Here is a 16,712-nt window from a genome sequence, read left to right as displayed (position 1 = left end):
AATGATGCTGATCCAAATATTTGCAACAATCCCCACAAACACCGTTTAGTAAAAAGGTAAAATCAAACACGGGGTCTTACAGGACAGTGATGTGGAGATGCTGGTGTTGGACAAATTTAAAAATCGCATGACACGTAATAGTCCAACAGGTTTATTTGGTAGTACAAGCTTTCGAAGCACTGCTCCTTTGTCAAGTAGCTAATGGAGTAGGATCATAGGACGCAGAATTTATCGCAAAAGATCAAAGTGTCATACGCTGATGCGATATATTGAACAAACTTAGATTGCTGTTAAGTCTTTCATTTTTTAGAATGGGTTGCAGGAGAGAGAGAGATGGCAGAGGGACTCGGTGAGGAACACTTTATTTCATGTAGCTGTTTCTTGGACCAGCAGCCTCAAACTAAACTTACTGCTAGTTTTCAGTGTAACAACCATACTGCTTAAACTAAACTAGAGAAAAGCTGAGCGGGGAGAACTGGCCATTTCCCTTGCAAGTGTTTTTAAAACAAAAACATGAAAGCATTCTCAAGTAGATCAACTCCATACATTTCGGAATCTGTATCTTTACGACCTCCTGAAAAAGAACCAAGGACAACCTAACCTCCTCAAAGGTGCAGCAGCATCATCACATAATCTCCTTTGGGAATGTAGACCAATAAATTACATTTATAGAGCATCTTCCACAGTATTAAGATTGGAGGGTTTTTAACTTAATTGATTATTGGATGTGAATGTCTTTGACCATGCTAACACTTATGTCCACCCTTAATCACTCTGCTGATGGTGAGTGGCATCTTGAAATGCTTCAGCCTGCTATACTGTTACCAAGGCAGTTCAAGGATTTTGATGCAGCAGCAGTGAAGGAACTACAATATTGACACACTGTGTGACTTAGGGGAAAAGTTGTATGGTGCTCCCATACAGCTGCCACCTTTGTCCGTCTTGATGGTAGATATCCCAGATTGGAAGTTACTGCCTTCGTGCGACAAAATGGAGTGAGGAGACATTGGAAAGTTGAGAGGCTGGGGTTAAAGAGGTAAGGAGGGACCTGCTAGTTGGATGAATACAGGCAGCAAAATTTTGGATTAACTGAAATTTGTGGAGGGTGCAGATTGGAGCCTGGTCAGAAGAGCTTTCCATCAGTTGAGACTAGAAGGCAGGAAGTGCCCTGGATGAGGAAGGGGAAACATTATGCTGAATGTAACTGGTTTTCCAAGCATCCTTCGAAATCTATGTTTGTCATTGTGGGGAAAGTTGTAGATATGCTGCTTGTCAGGAATTTTATTGGTTTGTGCGCGCACCTTCCTTACGAAACCTAATGCAAACTTAACTGTCAATTCATTTGATGTATTTTTGAGGTCCCTGTGCAGCCAGTTTAGTTGATTTGAGCAGTCTGCCTAATAATCCAAAGCCTGTCCAGTTATATCAAGCAAGAAAATCCTTTCCAGTAGGATATCAGGTCTGAGTCCAGCAATTTGTAATCCATCTATAATTTTGACATTTTTTAATTGCTTTTTATACCAGTGACTTTATTGATTAATATAATTTCTACTTTTGTCCTCCAATAAGATTCCAAAGACAATCCTCAAACACTCCTCTTCTCTGCAACTTGCCCTGCCTGGGTTTATCAAGTCGCAAAGAAATACATGAGAGCACAGTGCAAACAGGTTGATCTCATTGGAAAACGGACTCAGAGAGCTGCTACAACTGTTGAGGTGGGTTTGAGCATGGGAATGTTAGGTTTCAGTTCAGAGATCGGTGATCGATTTGAATATATAACTTTTCAGTAGTTTGCAGAGCTATATCTTTGTCTCTCAGTTAAGAAGGTAGTATATGTAAACTCCAGCTAAACTTGGAGTGTTATAAGATTATTTAAGGTAATTACTGTTCTAAGCATAAGACTAGTTATTGAGTGAGAGACAGAGTGAATATAACTAGAGAAGTACTGAAAATAACTTCAGAGGGAAGGAGACCCCAGCTCAGTAAGGCAAGAGGCCCGAGGATCTGGATTTTCAGGTTTACTCTATTGTTGCAATGATAAAATCTGTTTCATCTCTTAGAAGGAATGTTGAGATCAGTTGTAAATGGAACATTAAACACATAATAACATGTTTTTACCTACATAATAAAATGCAACAAAGATAAAAGCCAAAACTAGACTTGACAGTCCTTTCTCCTCTGATCTCTAGTACGGTATCAGATACCCATTACTTAGACTGACCCAGTGTTTACAATAGTGTTGTCAGAGGATTATTTAGCTGATTTCAATCAGGTTACTATGATAAAACACATCCAAATCCAATGTGCTTCAGTTTTGTGATACATGTGCTTGATCTCTATTTTTATATCACCCAGTACATAATCTTAGTGACACAGTTCAGCCTGTGCTCTGCAGGAAGTGTGCTGCCTTGAATGGGCATGCCCTACTAGTTGATCTAAGATGTATTTTAAGATACTAGATCAGACCACCCCAATTTGTTTTGGCCCCAAATTCAACCTGGAAATTTTGTTACCTTCCTTTTGTACCAGTAATATTTATTTGATTAAAGCGGACACAATTTGAAATTCCAGTTATTAAGAGAATAAGCCACAAGATTCCAAGCAAATAAATACTTACTGTACTCTAGTTAAAGCAATCAGTCACGCCTATCTATCAAACTGTACAGTAAATGTAAGATACAACTATGGCAAAACTCCAACCATTTCTCGGCAAACCGTCCAGGCACCAGGAAATCTCAAAACAAAATTTGTCTTCCTCTTGAAGAATTTCAGCTCCTGTTTCAGAGTTAATCTGATCCCCAGTAGTCAGGAGTTCTGCTGCAACAAAGTTGGATAGGTACCCAACCAAAGGATACACTATTCCACATTTTTGTTTCGTCTTCATCCAAATCAAGATTTTTGGTAGACACTACCAGTTGAGCTGACTTTTCAAGGCATATCCTGTATCGGCTAGGCAGTGCACGCTGTCGTATAAACACTGGCTCAATTCCAGATTCTCAGTTCTGCCAACAACTGCGTCGTGGTAGCACAAAGCTAACAATTGCATCTGGGGAACCCCAGCCCTCTCTGCACCACAGAACTTGAAGCAGCTACATGGAACCAACTCACTTCTCTGTCTGCTTCTACAGGCTGTCATTACCTCTCACCTATGCCTAGCAGGTTTCAGGCTCCCTTGACCTGAAGCAAATCAAATGAATCAGAATTATTCCATGCAAAAGGAGACCATTTGGCTCACCATGCCTGCACCATCAACATTGTGTGCATTAGATGTTACAATTTCTAGTCACTGTTGTGCAATGACTAGGTATTTACCCCTAAAGCATCAGTAAAGTACAAAATTTTATTATGATAGTATGAAAGTTTCAGGGTAGGTGTTAATAGGTTTGTTTATAAACCATGTGCACGTAAGACATTTCGGAGCAAGAGAAGGTCAGTGAGGCCGTTGAGCCTGCTCCACTACTTAATGAGATCATCGATAATCTTCTACCATGACTCACCATTTTGCCGTAACTTCATATTCCTTGGTGATTGTTAATATGTAGGAACCTATCAGTCTCATTTATTTTACCCTTTATAATATGATATTGATTCCTTTATCACTGGTTTCAGTATCCCTCAAGTTCTTGGGTTCAGATTGAGTTGCATAGAACCTGCAGCTAAAAGCCTTTCTTTTCTCGGCCAGCATTTGGCCATAGCATGTCACTGGACACAGCGAGCGGCAGTCATTGGTGATGTAATCCAGGTTTACAGTGGCAGTCATGGGCGGACTATTATCTTCTGTGAAACAAAGAAGGAAGTAAATGAGCTGGTGATGAACAACTCAATAAAACAGGTATGGCGTTCTCCCAGTGCTCCTGCCCTGAGTAACACCGTGACACAACAGATTCCTCCCCACTAATAGTGTAACCCACTACCATGACTGAAAGGTCCCCATCAATATGGTGTCCCAATGTTGGACAGTGACTTGACCCCACCAGTACTTTAAGCAGTGTGTACAGTGACAGACCTGTTCTCATTAATACTGTACTCGAGTTTTCCACAGTGATAGTCAAGCCACATTTGGGCTTAACAAGGCACCCCATTGTTATACTGGAACAGGCCTGATCCCATTAGTAGTTACCCCTAATGTTATGCAGTGACAAACCTGGTCCCACCAGCACTGTACCTCAGTGTTATTGACAGACCAGTCCCCACTAGTACTGTGTCCTTGTGTTATATAGTGACAGACCTGACCCCATCAATACTGACTCCCAGTGTTATGCAATGACAGATCTGTCCTCAACTAGTACTGTACCCCTTAAACAGTGATAGATGAATCCCTGTCAATAGTATCCCCAATCTTTTTATACGGGAATAGATCTACTAATATTATTTGCTTGGAGACTGCACAGTTCATTTTGTATAGAATCATAGAATTCCACAATATGGAAGCAGGTCATTTGGCACATTAAGTCCACACCAACCCTCCAAAGAGCAGCCCACCCAGTGCAAAACAAGTGTTCCACACCCACAGGCTAGTTATTATACTAACCTGTGCAAATGCTATCTTTTGTTGGATTGCTGTACATCATCAGCTCATGATCCAAGATTTTGTTTATTTTGTTCTGCAGGATGCTCAGTGTCTTCATGGGGACATTCCACAGAAGCAGAGAGAGATCACCTTGAAGGGTTTCCGGGATGGCTCTTTTGAGGTCCTGGTTGCAACTGATGTGGCTGCTCGTGGCTTGGACATTCCAGAGGTAGACCTAGTAATACAGGGTTGCCCACCAAAGGTAAGTTAGCGTTACCATTCAGAGAGATGTCTACAGACCAGTCCCGTTGAAATCTGGTTGTGAATTCTCTGTAATTTATTTAAGTGCTGTTTAAATAGTGTCAATGTTTCAAACTCAGTATGTCTCCTCTTCCAAATAATGTTCCGAAGAAGTCATTGCACTTGAAACTTTAACTCTTTCTGTCCCTGCTAGACTAGCTGAGTTGCAATGGTATTTTTATTTTTAATTTCCAGCATCTGCAGTGTTTTCGTCAAAATGATTAGACATAAACTTGATGTCTAATATTTGAGCTAGTTTCTGATGTATTCCACACCCTGTAATGAGCTCAATAATGAGGGAGTTTTCCGGTATTCCATCTGCTCTGCATTCCCCAGAAAGGAGTGTGTTATGTTAATGTAACTTAGCGATTTGAGTTGATATGCTTTTCTTTACAGTAAAATTCTCAGATTTTCTAATATGATCAATCATTAATTTAGGATGTGGATTCCTACATTCACCGTTCTGGTCGAACGGGCAGAGCTGGGCGCACAGGGATTTGCATCTGTTTTTATCAGAAAATGGAGGAGGGCCATCTGAGATTTTTGGAACACAAAGCTGTAAGTGCATTTCAATGTTATGCGGATTGCTATTGAAAAGTGATGATATCGATGAAACTGTTGTATTGAATATGCAGCTGTCATAGCCAGCAGTGGACAGAAGCAATGATTGATATTATTATAGCAGTTCAGTTAGAAGATTACAACATGGTGGCTCAGTGGTTAGCACTGCTACCTCACAGAGACAGGGACCCAAGTTCAATTCCACCCTTGTGTGATTGTGTGGAGTTTGCACATTCCTCCCATGTCAACGTTTCTTCTGGGTGCTCTGGTTTCCTCCAACAATCCAAAGATGTGCATTGGTGGATTGACCATGCTAAATTGCCCATAGTGTCCAGGGATGTCTGGGTTAGTAGATTAGCCATTGGAAGGTACAGAGTTGAATAGGGTGTGGGGATGTCTTCTGGGCGGTTAGTATGGACTTGATGGGCCAAATGGCCTGCTTCCAGGGATTCTGTGTACAAAACTAGAGAATGTTAGGAGACAAGAAGAAATCTTCTTGGATAAATAATTCATTCCTTAACAAAGAAGAGGTATTCTTGTCCCCTCTTGGAATTTGCAAAAGTTCCAACATCTTCTATTTCTGTTTAAATCTGAAATTCTGTAGATGTAGAGTTCTGACGCTTGTGTGCTTTGCCACTCAAGGTTAGTCATTGTCCATAGCTACATCCGCTGTGATGTGCAATGCACCTGTGTGCTTGTTCTGTTTTATCGGCTTAGCCATATGTCATTGTTCATTGACACCAATCTGTTAAACTGTAAAGGGCAATCACAAACCTATTTTGTCCCATTCTCCGCAAAGCCCAAATTGTACTTTCCACGAGGGCAGTTCAGTCAGCTATGATTATGTGGATCGGAGGCCAGACCGGGTAAAGACAGCAGATTTCCTTCTCTAAAGGAAAATGACAGTGATGAATTAAATGGGTTTTATGGCAATTGACGATGGTTACCATGATCTCTGTCAGGAAAGCATATTTTTAAATTAATTTTTTTATTTCAAATTTTGCTATTTGTCAAGGTGTGCATGTGAACCTGTCCCCAGACCAAAAACCTGGGCCTCTAGATTTCCAGTTGAGTGACACTTCACTACGCCACTACCTCCCTGATAAATTGTGTGCTGGTTTTGATCACTCTAAGCTTAGGGTATTGGGTAAGTGAGGCACCTCTTCCCTGATAATGACTAGCTACATCTGCATTAACTAAGCATCAAACACTATGCCTTCCTTATTATTGAACTCAGCTGAAAATGTGTTGCTGGAAAAGCGCAGCAGGTCAGGCAGCATCCAGGGAACAGGAGAATCAACGTTTCGGGCATAAGCCCTTCTTCCTGAAGAAGGGCTTATGCCCGAAACATCGATTCTCCTGTTCCCTGAATGCTGCCTGACCTGCGCTTTTCCAGCAACACATTTTCAGATCTGATCTCCAGCATCTGCAGACCTCACTTTCTCCTTATTATTAAACTCAGCCTGTTTACAACAGACCTAGTTGGCATGAACAAGTGAACCGATATTTTGTTTTACTTGGCTGTTGAGCAGGCTCTTGAAATGCAGATATTTTCCCACAACACCTGCCCACTCTTTCTACTTTGTCAAATGTGGGGCAACTACCTCGATATTTTTCAATATTTACAGCAGATGCATTTATCGTTTTCCCATTTATTGAAAGTAAACAAAGTGAGTAATAACTTCTGGCAAAAATTAAAATAAATCAGAAGGGAAACTGTAGCGTTTGAGATTTGTTGCTTTTTTATCCCCCACAAAAACCTATTGTAATTTGTCTTTAAAGGGGTTGACATTCAAACGTGTTGGAGTTCCAACAGCCGCAGACGTTGTTGAAGCTTCCTGCAAGGACGCTATCCGGTACAGTGTGATTTCAGATTAACATCTGCTGAGAGAGGATTGTATTCAGTCAGAGTGGATTGGGGATGCGATCTTTTAAACAGAGGGAACCTATGAGCAATTTGATGAATAGTAATAGTCCCTAATAATGAGAAGGTGTCAGGGATAGAGCGTAGCACTGGTGGAGGTGTGACGGAGGTCAAAGAGATGTTATTTAGAGATTGAGTGGCGCAAGACCGGGGCACAGCTGGCCTATTCCAGTTTGATGCAGTAAATGTTCAGAGTTTGTGATCTGTGTTGGCCTTCCCTCCATTCAGGATTGAAAATAAAGCTGAGTAACCTGTAGATGTTAATGGTTAATGACTGATTTCCAAAAATGCTGATAATTTGCTGCTTTGTACAACGGGTAGATGGGATGTTGGCTGAGAGGAGATAATTCGTGAATTCCACCAACTGAACCTTGCAATGTTTGTATTTGAAAGGTCTTTGGATTCCATCCCAGCAGCAGCCATTGAGCATTTCCGTCCAGCAGCTGAAAGCCTGATTGAGCAGCGAGGAGCATTGCAAGCTTTGGCTGCTGCTTTGGCACACATCTCAGGAGCAAGGAGCATAGAGCAGCGTTCTCTCCTGAACTCTGATGCAGTAAGCACGTCTGCATTTGCATGCAGTTTCTTCCTTCCAGTGGCATGAACTCTTCCAGTGCATGGTGACTGGTTTCATTTGTGACTCAGTATTAGATTGATCATAGTCATATGCGTTGTACTAGGAATCTCACTTGGACAGTGACACCACCCCTATCCCACCCACAAGACTGAGAAAGACACACATTAACCAGCTCTCATCTCCTGTCTCTCTCCCAGATATAGCAGTGGCTGGGCAGGAATAGGATCATCTTGTACTTTAATCTGTCCATTGGTGAGAAGTTTATCAGTCCTTACTGCTTGATTCAGACGAACAGTTGGGCAGTTGGTGAGATGCTGAAAAGTTATCTTGTGCTGGGGAACGGCAGTCTGCCAACAGTCAGTACCTGACCCCTCAGTTCATTCTTCATAGTGCACTATCTTAAAGGAAGTTACAGATGGTGTATCCTGTTACTGCTCTGCACAACTATAAATCCTGCTGGGCAGTAATGCAGTCAGGTCTGTCACCACCTCTTGTCAGGCGTATTCCACGTAATTGAACCATTCAGCCCATTGTATCTGTGCCAGTTTTTTGTTACAATCATTCTAGTGAAACCAATTTCATTGTCTTTTGATCTCCCCGGGACCCTTTCTAAAAAGCCATCTAGTTCACTAATGTCCTTTTGGGAAGGAAATAGGCTGTCCTAGCCCAATTTGGCGTATATGTGGGTCCAGACCCAGTAATGTGTGTGATTCTTAACTGTCCTCTGGAATAGCCAAGCAAAACATTCCCACAAAAAAAAGGTCCTGTATTGCTCCAATAATTAATCCCCATGTTGTTCCCACTCCCCCTCCTGTATTCATATACACCAATCCCCTATTGAACCCATTCCTTCCATCTCTCCCAAATAAATTCTACTGGTCCTTGCCCGTAATTCCCATCTCCCTCTCTCCCCACAATACAAATGTCACCCAAATCACCCCACTATTAATCCGACAGCACCCTAGTATGTTAAACCACCCACCTCCTGTCACAGTTCCAATCTACAAATTACAAGTTGTACCCCTCTTCCCATGAACCAATTGCTGTACCATGTCCAATTTTCTATTCCAATTTTGTGTAAGGGTCTGGATTGATCAGACAAGCAATCAGGTTGAGCTCTGTCTGGCCCAGCTCTTAAAGCCAACTTGCTGTAAGATGTCACAACTTGGAAACAATCTGTACTGAAACTTCTCCCCTCATCATATTTGACCTCACAATATTAGTATTTCCATCTATTCTCCCTTGTGCACTTGTCTAACTTACCCTTTCAGCATTGATGCTCTTCTCCTCCCCGACTGTGTTGGTAGTTCTGCATTATAACTTCATTCTTAAGTCAAGGAATTTTTGAATTTAGAATTTGTTGAATGAATTTGTGACAATCAAATTTTTCTGGTTTCTAGTTTTGATCTTTCCCAAACAGTATCTTTTCCAGGCCTTCCATATTTGACAGCTCCACTGTTCTTCAGTTTTCTCTCTCATAGAGAAGACCTCGTTTAATCTTGCTTGTTCAATTTTTCCTGTTAGGTATGACGAGATTCTAAATTCATTCCTGGAAATGATCTTTGTTTTGATATACCTCAAATCTATATTGTCAAATTGGGGAAGGCTGATTTTAGTAAGATCAGATATGATTTGGCCAGAGTGCACTGGGGGAAGATACTTCCAGGTAGATCTGTCTCAGAACAATGGGATGCATTCAAAAAGGAAATATGGAGAGAATAGGGCCAACATATTCCAAGAAAGAAGGGTAAGGCCATGAAATCCTGTGAACCCTGGATACTGGGGGATATATAGCATTGGATTAAGAGAAGAAGAGAGGGTTATAGCAGGTACTGAGGGTCAAAACAGCAGAAGCCTTAGAACAGTATAGAATGTGCATAAGGGATCTGAAAGGGGAGATTGGGAGATCTAAGGGGGAAATGAAAGAATACCACCTGGTGAAATAAGGGAAAATCCTAAGTAATTTTACGGGTGCATTAAAAGAATAATGGGGGAAAGAGCAGGGCCTGTTAAGGACCAAAGTTTTAATTTGTATGTGGAACCAGAAGAAAATGAATACTTTGAATTAGTACTCAATAGTGAGAGATGATGTAGGTATAGCTATCAGGGAGAAGGTCTGAGATTGTTAAGGACTGGGCCAAGCCCTCTTCGTATCAAGGAGGTAGCCCTGCCTCTAAACGGGTTGGGGGGGGGCCGAGATTTGAAAGACGGTTTGGAAGAGGTGTGAGGAAAATAGTTTTCACCCAGGTGAGAATCTGGAACTCACTGCCTCTAAGTGTGGTGGTGGCAGAAACCCTCAACATTTAAGAAGTATTTAGATGTACACTTGTGATGCCAAAGCATACAAGGCTATAGACTGAGTCCTGGAAAATGGGATTTAAAATAATTAAGTGGCTATTTTGACTTGTGGCAAGTGATGAGTCGAAGGCCCTTGTCTGTCGATCTCTTATGACTGATGTGACAAAACTCTAGAAATGAATCCCAGCTGATGTTCTTTTTTGTTCTGTCCTTTAGTAGCTTGCAACACTCATAGTTTTGTAGGTGTACCCCAAACCGTCGTCCTCCCATTTCCAGTTTAGACTGTAAGGAGTCTCTGGCCTTTGAATAAAATATCTCATTTCATTTGTATTAAAATGCATTTGCCATTTTATCTGTGTTCTGCAATTTTGATAATTTCTTGCATTTTGTCATGATTTTTTCAATATTAATTGCACCCTATAACCCTATTCTGGTCAAATCGGCACTTCTGATTTCCAAGGATAAATCATTTTATAGATATGGTGAACATTTGTCGTCCCAGTACTGGTCCTTAAATTACCACTTTGGATGTTTCCCAGATTCTGCAGATTATTTTTAATTCAATTTGCTATGTATTACTTGCCCTGTGATTTCATGTGCTCTGATCTTTTGACTGCTTCATGGTCCCTTATCAAATGTCTTTTGAAGATTCAAAATGACAGGATATTTGGAATTATGTTTTCTGTATTTCCTGAGCGTGCAATAACTAATACTTCCAAATCTTAATATGTTTGAACCAAAAATTATGGGTGGCACAGTGGTTAGCACTGCTGCCTCACAGCACCTGAGACCCGGGTTCAATTCCCGCCTCAGGCGACTGACTATGTGGAGTTTGCACGTTCTCCCTGTGTCTGCGTGGGTTTCCTTCGGGTGCTCCGGTTTCCTCCCACAGTCCAAAGATGTGCAGGTCAGGTGAATTGGCCATGCTAAATTGCCCATAGTGTTAGGTAAGGGGTGAATGTAGGGGTATGGGTGAGTTGCGTTTCGGCGGGTCGGTGTGGACTTGTTGGGCGGAAGGGCCTGTTTCCACACTGTAATGTAATGTAATCTAAAAAAAAATTGTTATTTTGATATGTGTGGGTATGTTTGTTTGCCTTAATTGGAGATTAGCAATGGGGCAGCATGATGGCTTAGTGGTTAGCACTGCTGCCTCACAGCACCACAAACCTAGGTTCCACCCTCACTGAACTGTCTGTGTGGAGTTTGCACATTTTCCCCATATTTGCATAGGTCTCCTCCCACAGTCCAAAGATGTGCAGATTGGGTGGATTCGTCATGAGAAATGCAGGGTTATGTGATAGGTTAGGGGGTGGATCTGGATGGGATGCTGTTTGGAGGGTGGGTGTCGTCTTGATGGGCTGAATGGCCTGCTTGCACATTGTAGAGATTCTATAATTAACATACTGCTTCTGTCTCAGGGATATACAACAATGGTATTGGCCTGTTCAATAGAAGTACACAGTTTGAGCTACGCAGTGAGAGGGCTGAAGGAACAACTCGGAGAGAATGTGGAAAACAAAGTGAAAAGGATGCAGTTCCTAAAGGGTAAAATGGTATGTTGACAATCGGACACTTATTTTTTTACTGCATCATCGAACGTCTCTGTGGTCACTGCATTGAGTATAGTTGTTGGTAAGGTCATGTTGAAGTTGTACAGGACAATAGTTTAGCCACTTTTGGAACACTGCATGCAATTCTGGTCTCCTTGCTATTGGAAGGATGTTGGTGAAACTTGAAAGGATTCAGAAAAGATTTACAAGGATGTTGCCAGGGATGGAGGATTTGAGCTTTCAGGAAAAGCTGAATAGAACATGGAACATTAGTGCAGTACAGGCCCTTCGGCCCTCGATGTTGCGCCGCCCTGTGAAGCCAATCCAAAGCACATTCAATCTACGCTACTCCATTCTCGTCCATATGCCTATCCAATGACCATTTAAATGCCCATAAAGTTGGCGACTCTACAACTGTTCCACACCTCTACTACTCTGAGCAAAGAAACTACCTCTGACATTTGTCCTATATCTATCACCCCTCAATTTGAAGCTATGATCCCTCGCGCTATCCATCACCATCCTAGGTAAAAGACTGTCACAGATCACCTGATCTAACCCTCTGATCATCTTATATCTCAATTAAGGCACCTTTCCGCCACCTTCTCTCTAAGAAAAACAGCTTCAAGTCATAGAGATGTACAGCATGGAAACAGACCCTTCGGTCCAACCTGTCCATGACTACCAGAAATCCCAGCCCAATCAAGTCCCACTTGTCAGCACCCGGCCCATATCCTTCGAAATACCCATACCCATCCAAATGCCTCTTAGATGTTGCAATTGTACCAGCCTCCAACACTTCCTCTGGCAGCTCATTCCATACCTGTACCACTCTCTGTGTGAAAATGTTGCCCCGTAGGTCTCTTTTATATCTTTCCCCCCTCACCCTAAACCTATGCCCTCTAGTTCTGGACTCCCCGACCCCAGGGAAAATACTTTGTCTATTTACCTCATCCATGTCCCTCATAATTTTGTAAACCTCTGTAAGGTCACCCCTCAGCTTCTGACGCCCTAGGGAAAACAGCCCCCGCCTATTCAGCTCTTCCTATAGCTCAAATCCTCCAACCCTGGTAAATCTTTTCTGAACCCTTTCAAGTTTCACAACATCTTTCCAATAGGAAGGAGATCAGAATTGCACGCAATATTCCAACAGTGGCCTAACCAATTCCTGTACAGCCGCAACATGACCTCCCAACTCCTGTACTCAGTACTCTGACCAATAAAGGAAAGCATACCAAACGCCGCCTTCACTATCCTATTTACCTGCGACTCCACTTTCAAGGAGCTGTGAGCCTGCACTCCAAGGTCTCTTTGTTCAGCAACACTCCCTAGGACCTTGCCATTAAGTGTATAAGTCCTCCTAAGATTTGCTTTCCCAGAAGTGCAGCACCTCGCATTTATCTGAATTAAATTCCCATCTGCCACTTCTCAGCCCACTGGCCTATCTGGTCAAAGTCCTGTTGTAATCTGAGGTAACCCTCTTTGCTGTCCACTACACCTCCAATTTTGGTGTCATCTGCAAACCTACTAACTGTACCTCTTATTCTTGCATCCAAATCATTTATATAAATGTCAAAATGGAGTTGTGGCACTCCATTGGTCACAGGCCTCCAGTCTGAAAAACAACCCTCCACCTTTCTTCTACCTTTCCCTCAACCTTTCCTCATAAGACCTTCCCTCCATACCAGGCAACATCCTAATAAATCTCCTCTGAACCCTTTCCAAATCTTCCACATCCTTCCAGTAATGCGGTGACCAGAACTGCACACAATACTCCCAAGTGCAGCCGCACCAGAGTTTTGCACAGCTGCAGCATGGTTCTGAAACTCGATCCCTCTACTGACAAAGGCTAACACAGCATATGCCTTTAACAGCCCTATCAACCAGTTTGGCAACTTTGAGTGATCTATGTACATGGACACTCTCTGCTCAGCTACACTACCAAGAATCTTGCCATTCACCCAGTACTCTGCATTCCTGTTACTCCTTCCAAACTGAATCACACTTTTCTGCATTAAACTGCATTTGCTACCCCTCAGCCCAGTTCTGCAGCTTACCTATGTTCCTCTGTAACCTACAACTTTGTTCGGCACTATCCTCAACTGTACCGACCTTAGTGTCGTCTGCGAAGTTACTAACCCATCCTTCTATGCTCTCATCCACGTAGTTTATAAAAGTGACAAACAGCAGTGGTCCCAAAACAGATCCTTACAGTACACCACTAGTAACTGAACTCCAGGATGAACATTTCCCTCTGTCTTTTTTCAGCTCGCCAAGTTCTGATCCAAACTGCTAAATTGCTCTCAATCCCATGCTTCCGTATTTTGTGCAGTAGCCTACCATGGGGAACCTTATCAAGCGCCTTGCTGAATTCCATATACATCATATCGGTGGCTTTACCCTCACCTTCCTATGTGGTCACCTTCTCAAAGAACTCAATAAGGTTTGTGAATCTACCCTTCACAAAACCGTGCTGACAATCCTTCATCAACTTATTCCTATTGAGATGATTATAAATCCTATCTCTTAGAATCTTTTCCAACACTTTACCCACAAGTGAAGTAAGGCTCACTGGTCTATAATTACCAGGGTTGTCTCTACTCCCTTCTTGAACAAGGCAATAATATTTCCTATTCTCCGTCCTGGCTTCCCAGAGAATCCTAGGATAAATCCCATCCAGCCGAGGGGATTTATCTATTTTTACACTTTGCAGAATTTCTAGACCACCTCTTTGTGAACACCAATCTCATCTCGTTTTGTAACCTGTATCTCAGTATTCTCCTCTACAACATTAACTTTTTTCGAGTGCAAGTAGTGACGAAAAATATTCATTTAGCGCTTCCCCTATCTCCTCTTACTCCATGCACAGTTTTCCACTAATGTCCCTGATTGGCCCTAATCTTACTCTAGTTATTCATATATCCCTTATATACGTATAGAAAGCTTTATGGTTTTCCCTGTCCCCTCCTCGCTCATTTTAGCTTTCTTTTTAGGTCTTTTCTGACTCCCTTAGTAACTCTCAATCACTCTAACTGAGCCTTTACATATCATCCTAACATAAGCCTTCTTCCTCCTCTTGACAAGAGATTCAACCTCCTTAGAAAATCACGGCTCCTGTACTTGACAACTCCTTCCCTTTCTGACAGATGCATACTTATCAAGGACATAGTACCTGTTCATTGAATAAGCTCCACTTTTCTGTTGTGCCCATCCTCTGCGGTTTCCTTCCACATCCTGTGCATCTTGCCTAATTGCATCGTAATTGCCTTTCCCCCAGCTGTAGCTCTTGCCCTCCGAAGTATGCCTATCCCTTTCCATCACTAAAGTAAGCATAACTAAATTGTGGTCACTATCACCAAAGTGCTCACCTACTTCCAAATTTAACACCTGACCGGATACATTACTCAGTACCAAATCTAATGTGGGCTCGGCCCTTGTTGACTTATCTACATACTGTGTCATCTAACCTACTCGAACTATAGTATTCCCAGTCAAGGTTTGGGAATTTGAAGTCCTCCATAACAACTACTCTGTCACTCTCACTCCTTTGTGAATCGTCCTTGCTAGTATTTCCTCTATAACTCTCTGGAACTATTTGGAGAGGGTGACCTCTCCTTTCCTGTTTCTAATCTCAGTCCAGGCCGAGGGATATTTTTCCCTGAAGCTTTGGACACCAAAGGTCAACCTTATAGAGGTTTATAAAATCATGGGGAGCATGCATCCGGTGAATAGCCAAGGTCTTTTCCCTGGCGTGAGGGAGTCCAGAACTAAAGCGTATAGGTTTAGAGTGAGAGGGGAAAGATGTAAAAGACTCCTATGGCACAACTATTTCACACACAGGGTGGTGCATGTATGGAATGAGCTGCCAGAAGAAATGATGGAGGCTAGTACAATCAGAACATTTAAAAGGCATCTGAATGGATATATGAATAGGAAGGGTTGGAGGGATGTTGGCCGAATGCAGGCAGTGGGACTAGATTAGATTTGGTCAGCTTGAACAAGTTGGGCTGAAGAGTCTTTCCATGCTGTTCTACGACTCATTAAATCTACAACTACAAGCAGGAGTTGCACACAATCTCCGTGCCTGATATCAAACCATCCCTGTTTGAATTTTAAGGGCCTATGCATTTGGAAAAATGTTTCATGAATGGATAATCCCTGAACCGAGGTCTATTGGTGGGGAATATTATACAGACGTCAAAGATGGATGCTGCTTTATTATTATCAAGGATTTCAGGGTAAATCTTGGACATGAGTCATTGGTCAGCTGACTGCTTGTGATACTCTTTCCAAACCAGGATCTTTCTGGGTGCAAGTGCTGTCTGCTAACTGTACACACGAGTTCCTGCTGCTTTCCCTGACAGTGTAGCAGGTTTATCAGGATGTCTGACTTGGAGGATATTTTCTATGATCAAAAATTTGACAAACTTGGTTTGCTTTCACTGGAATGTCGAATGATGAGGTGCAGTCTGAAAGGTCTTCAGCAAAGCCTTTGACAAGCGCTCTCATGGAAGGCTGACATAAAAGTTGAACTCACTGCATCAGGTCATTGCAGATCCTATGAATACAGACTGGCTTAATCATAATAGACAGTAGCTGAAGAAGGGTGATTTTTCTGACTGGAGATCTATGACCAATGATGTTTCACTTGGATCAGTGCTGGGATCCCTGTTTGTAATGTACAAATGTTCTGGAGGAAAATGTAAGTGGTCCGATTAGTAAGTTTACAAATGATACAAAGATTGGGGGAGCTACGGATAGGAAGGATTACCAGTGGATACACCCAGGCTAGAGACTTAAACAGAAAAATGGCAGATGGCATTTGATCTGGACAAATGTGAGGTGATGTATTTTGGATGACCTAATGCAGGAGGGAATTAGACAATAAATGGCCGAATCTTAGTAGCATCAACATATAGAGGGATCTAGTGTATAAGCCTACAGTTCTCTGAATGTGGCAACACAAGTGGATAAGACGGTCAGGAAGGCACTTGA

General features: G+C 42.2%; 1 protein-coding gene across 1 annotated transcript in view; it reads left to right on the top strand.

The window, feature by feature from the left end:
- ddx21 (DEAD (Asp-Glu-Ala-Asp) box helicase 21) overlaps window positions 1–16,712 on the top strand; it is a 33,792-nt gene that overhangs the window by 14,795 nt on the left and 2,285 nt on the right. Inside the window, exons 7-13 of the mRNA XM_043683140.2 lie at window positions 1,570–1,715; window positions 3,683–3,832; window positions 4,611–4,772; window positions 5,249–5,368; window positions 7,154–7,227; window positions 7,689–7,848; window positions 11,586–11,720. Of these exons, the coding sequence (XP_043539075.1) occupies window positions 1,570–1,715; window positions 3,683–3,832; window positions 4,611–4,772; window positions 5,249–5,368; window positions 7,154–7,227; window positions 7,689–7,848; window positions 11,586–11,720 (947 nt within the window). The remainder of the gene's footprint in view (window positions 1–1,569; window positions 1,716–3,682; window positions 3,833–4,610; window positions 4,773–5,248; window positions 5,369–7,153; window positions 7,228–7,688; window positions 7,849–11,585; window positions 11,721–16,712) is intronic.

The sequence above is a fragment of the Chiloscyllium plagiosum genome, unplaced genomic scaffold (genome assembly GCF_037043375.1).
Source record: "Chiloscyllium plagiosum isolate Xiang-an unplaced genomic scaffold, Cpla_swu_hap1 HiC_scaffold_22, whole genome shotgun sequence".
Taxonomy (NCBI): Eukaryota; Metazoa; Chordata; class Chondrichthyes; order Orectolobiformes; family Hemiscylliidae; genus Chiloscyllium; species Chiloscyllium plagiosum.
The sequence above is the reverse complement of the archived record's forward strand: the minus strand, read 5'-3'. Positions and strand labels throughout refer to the sequence as shown.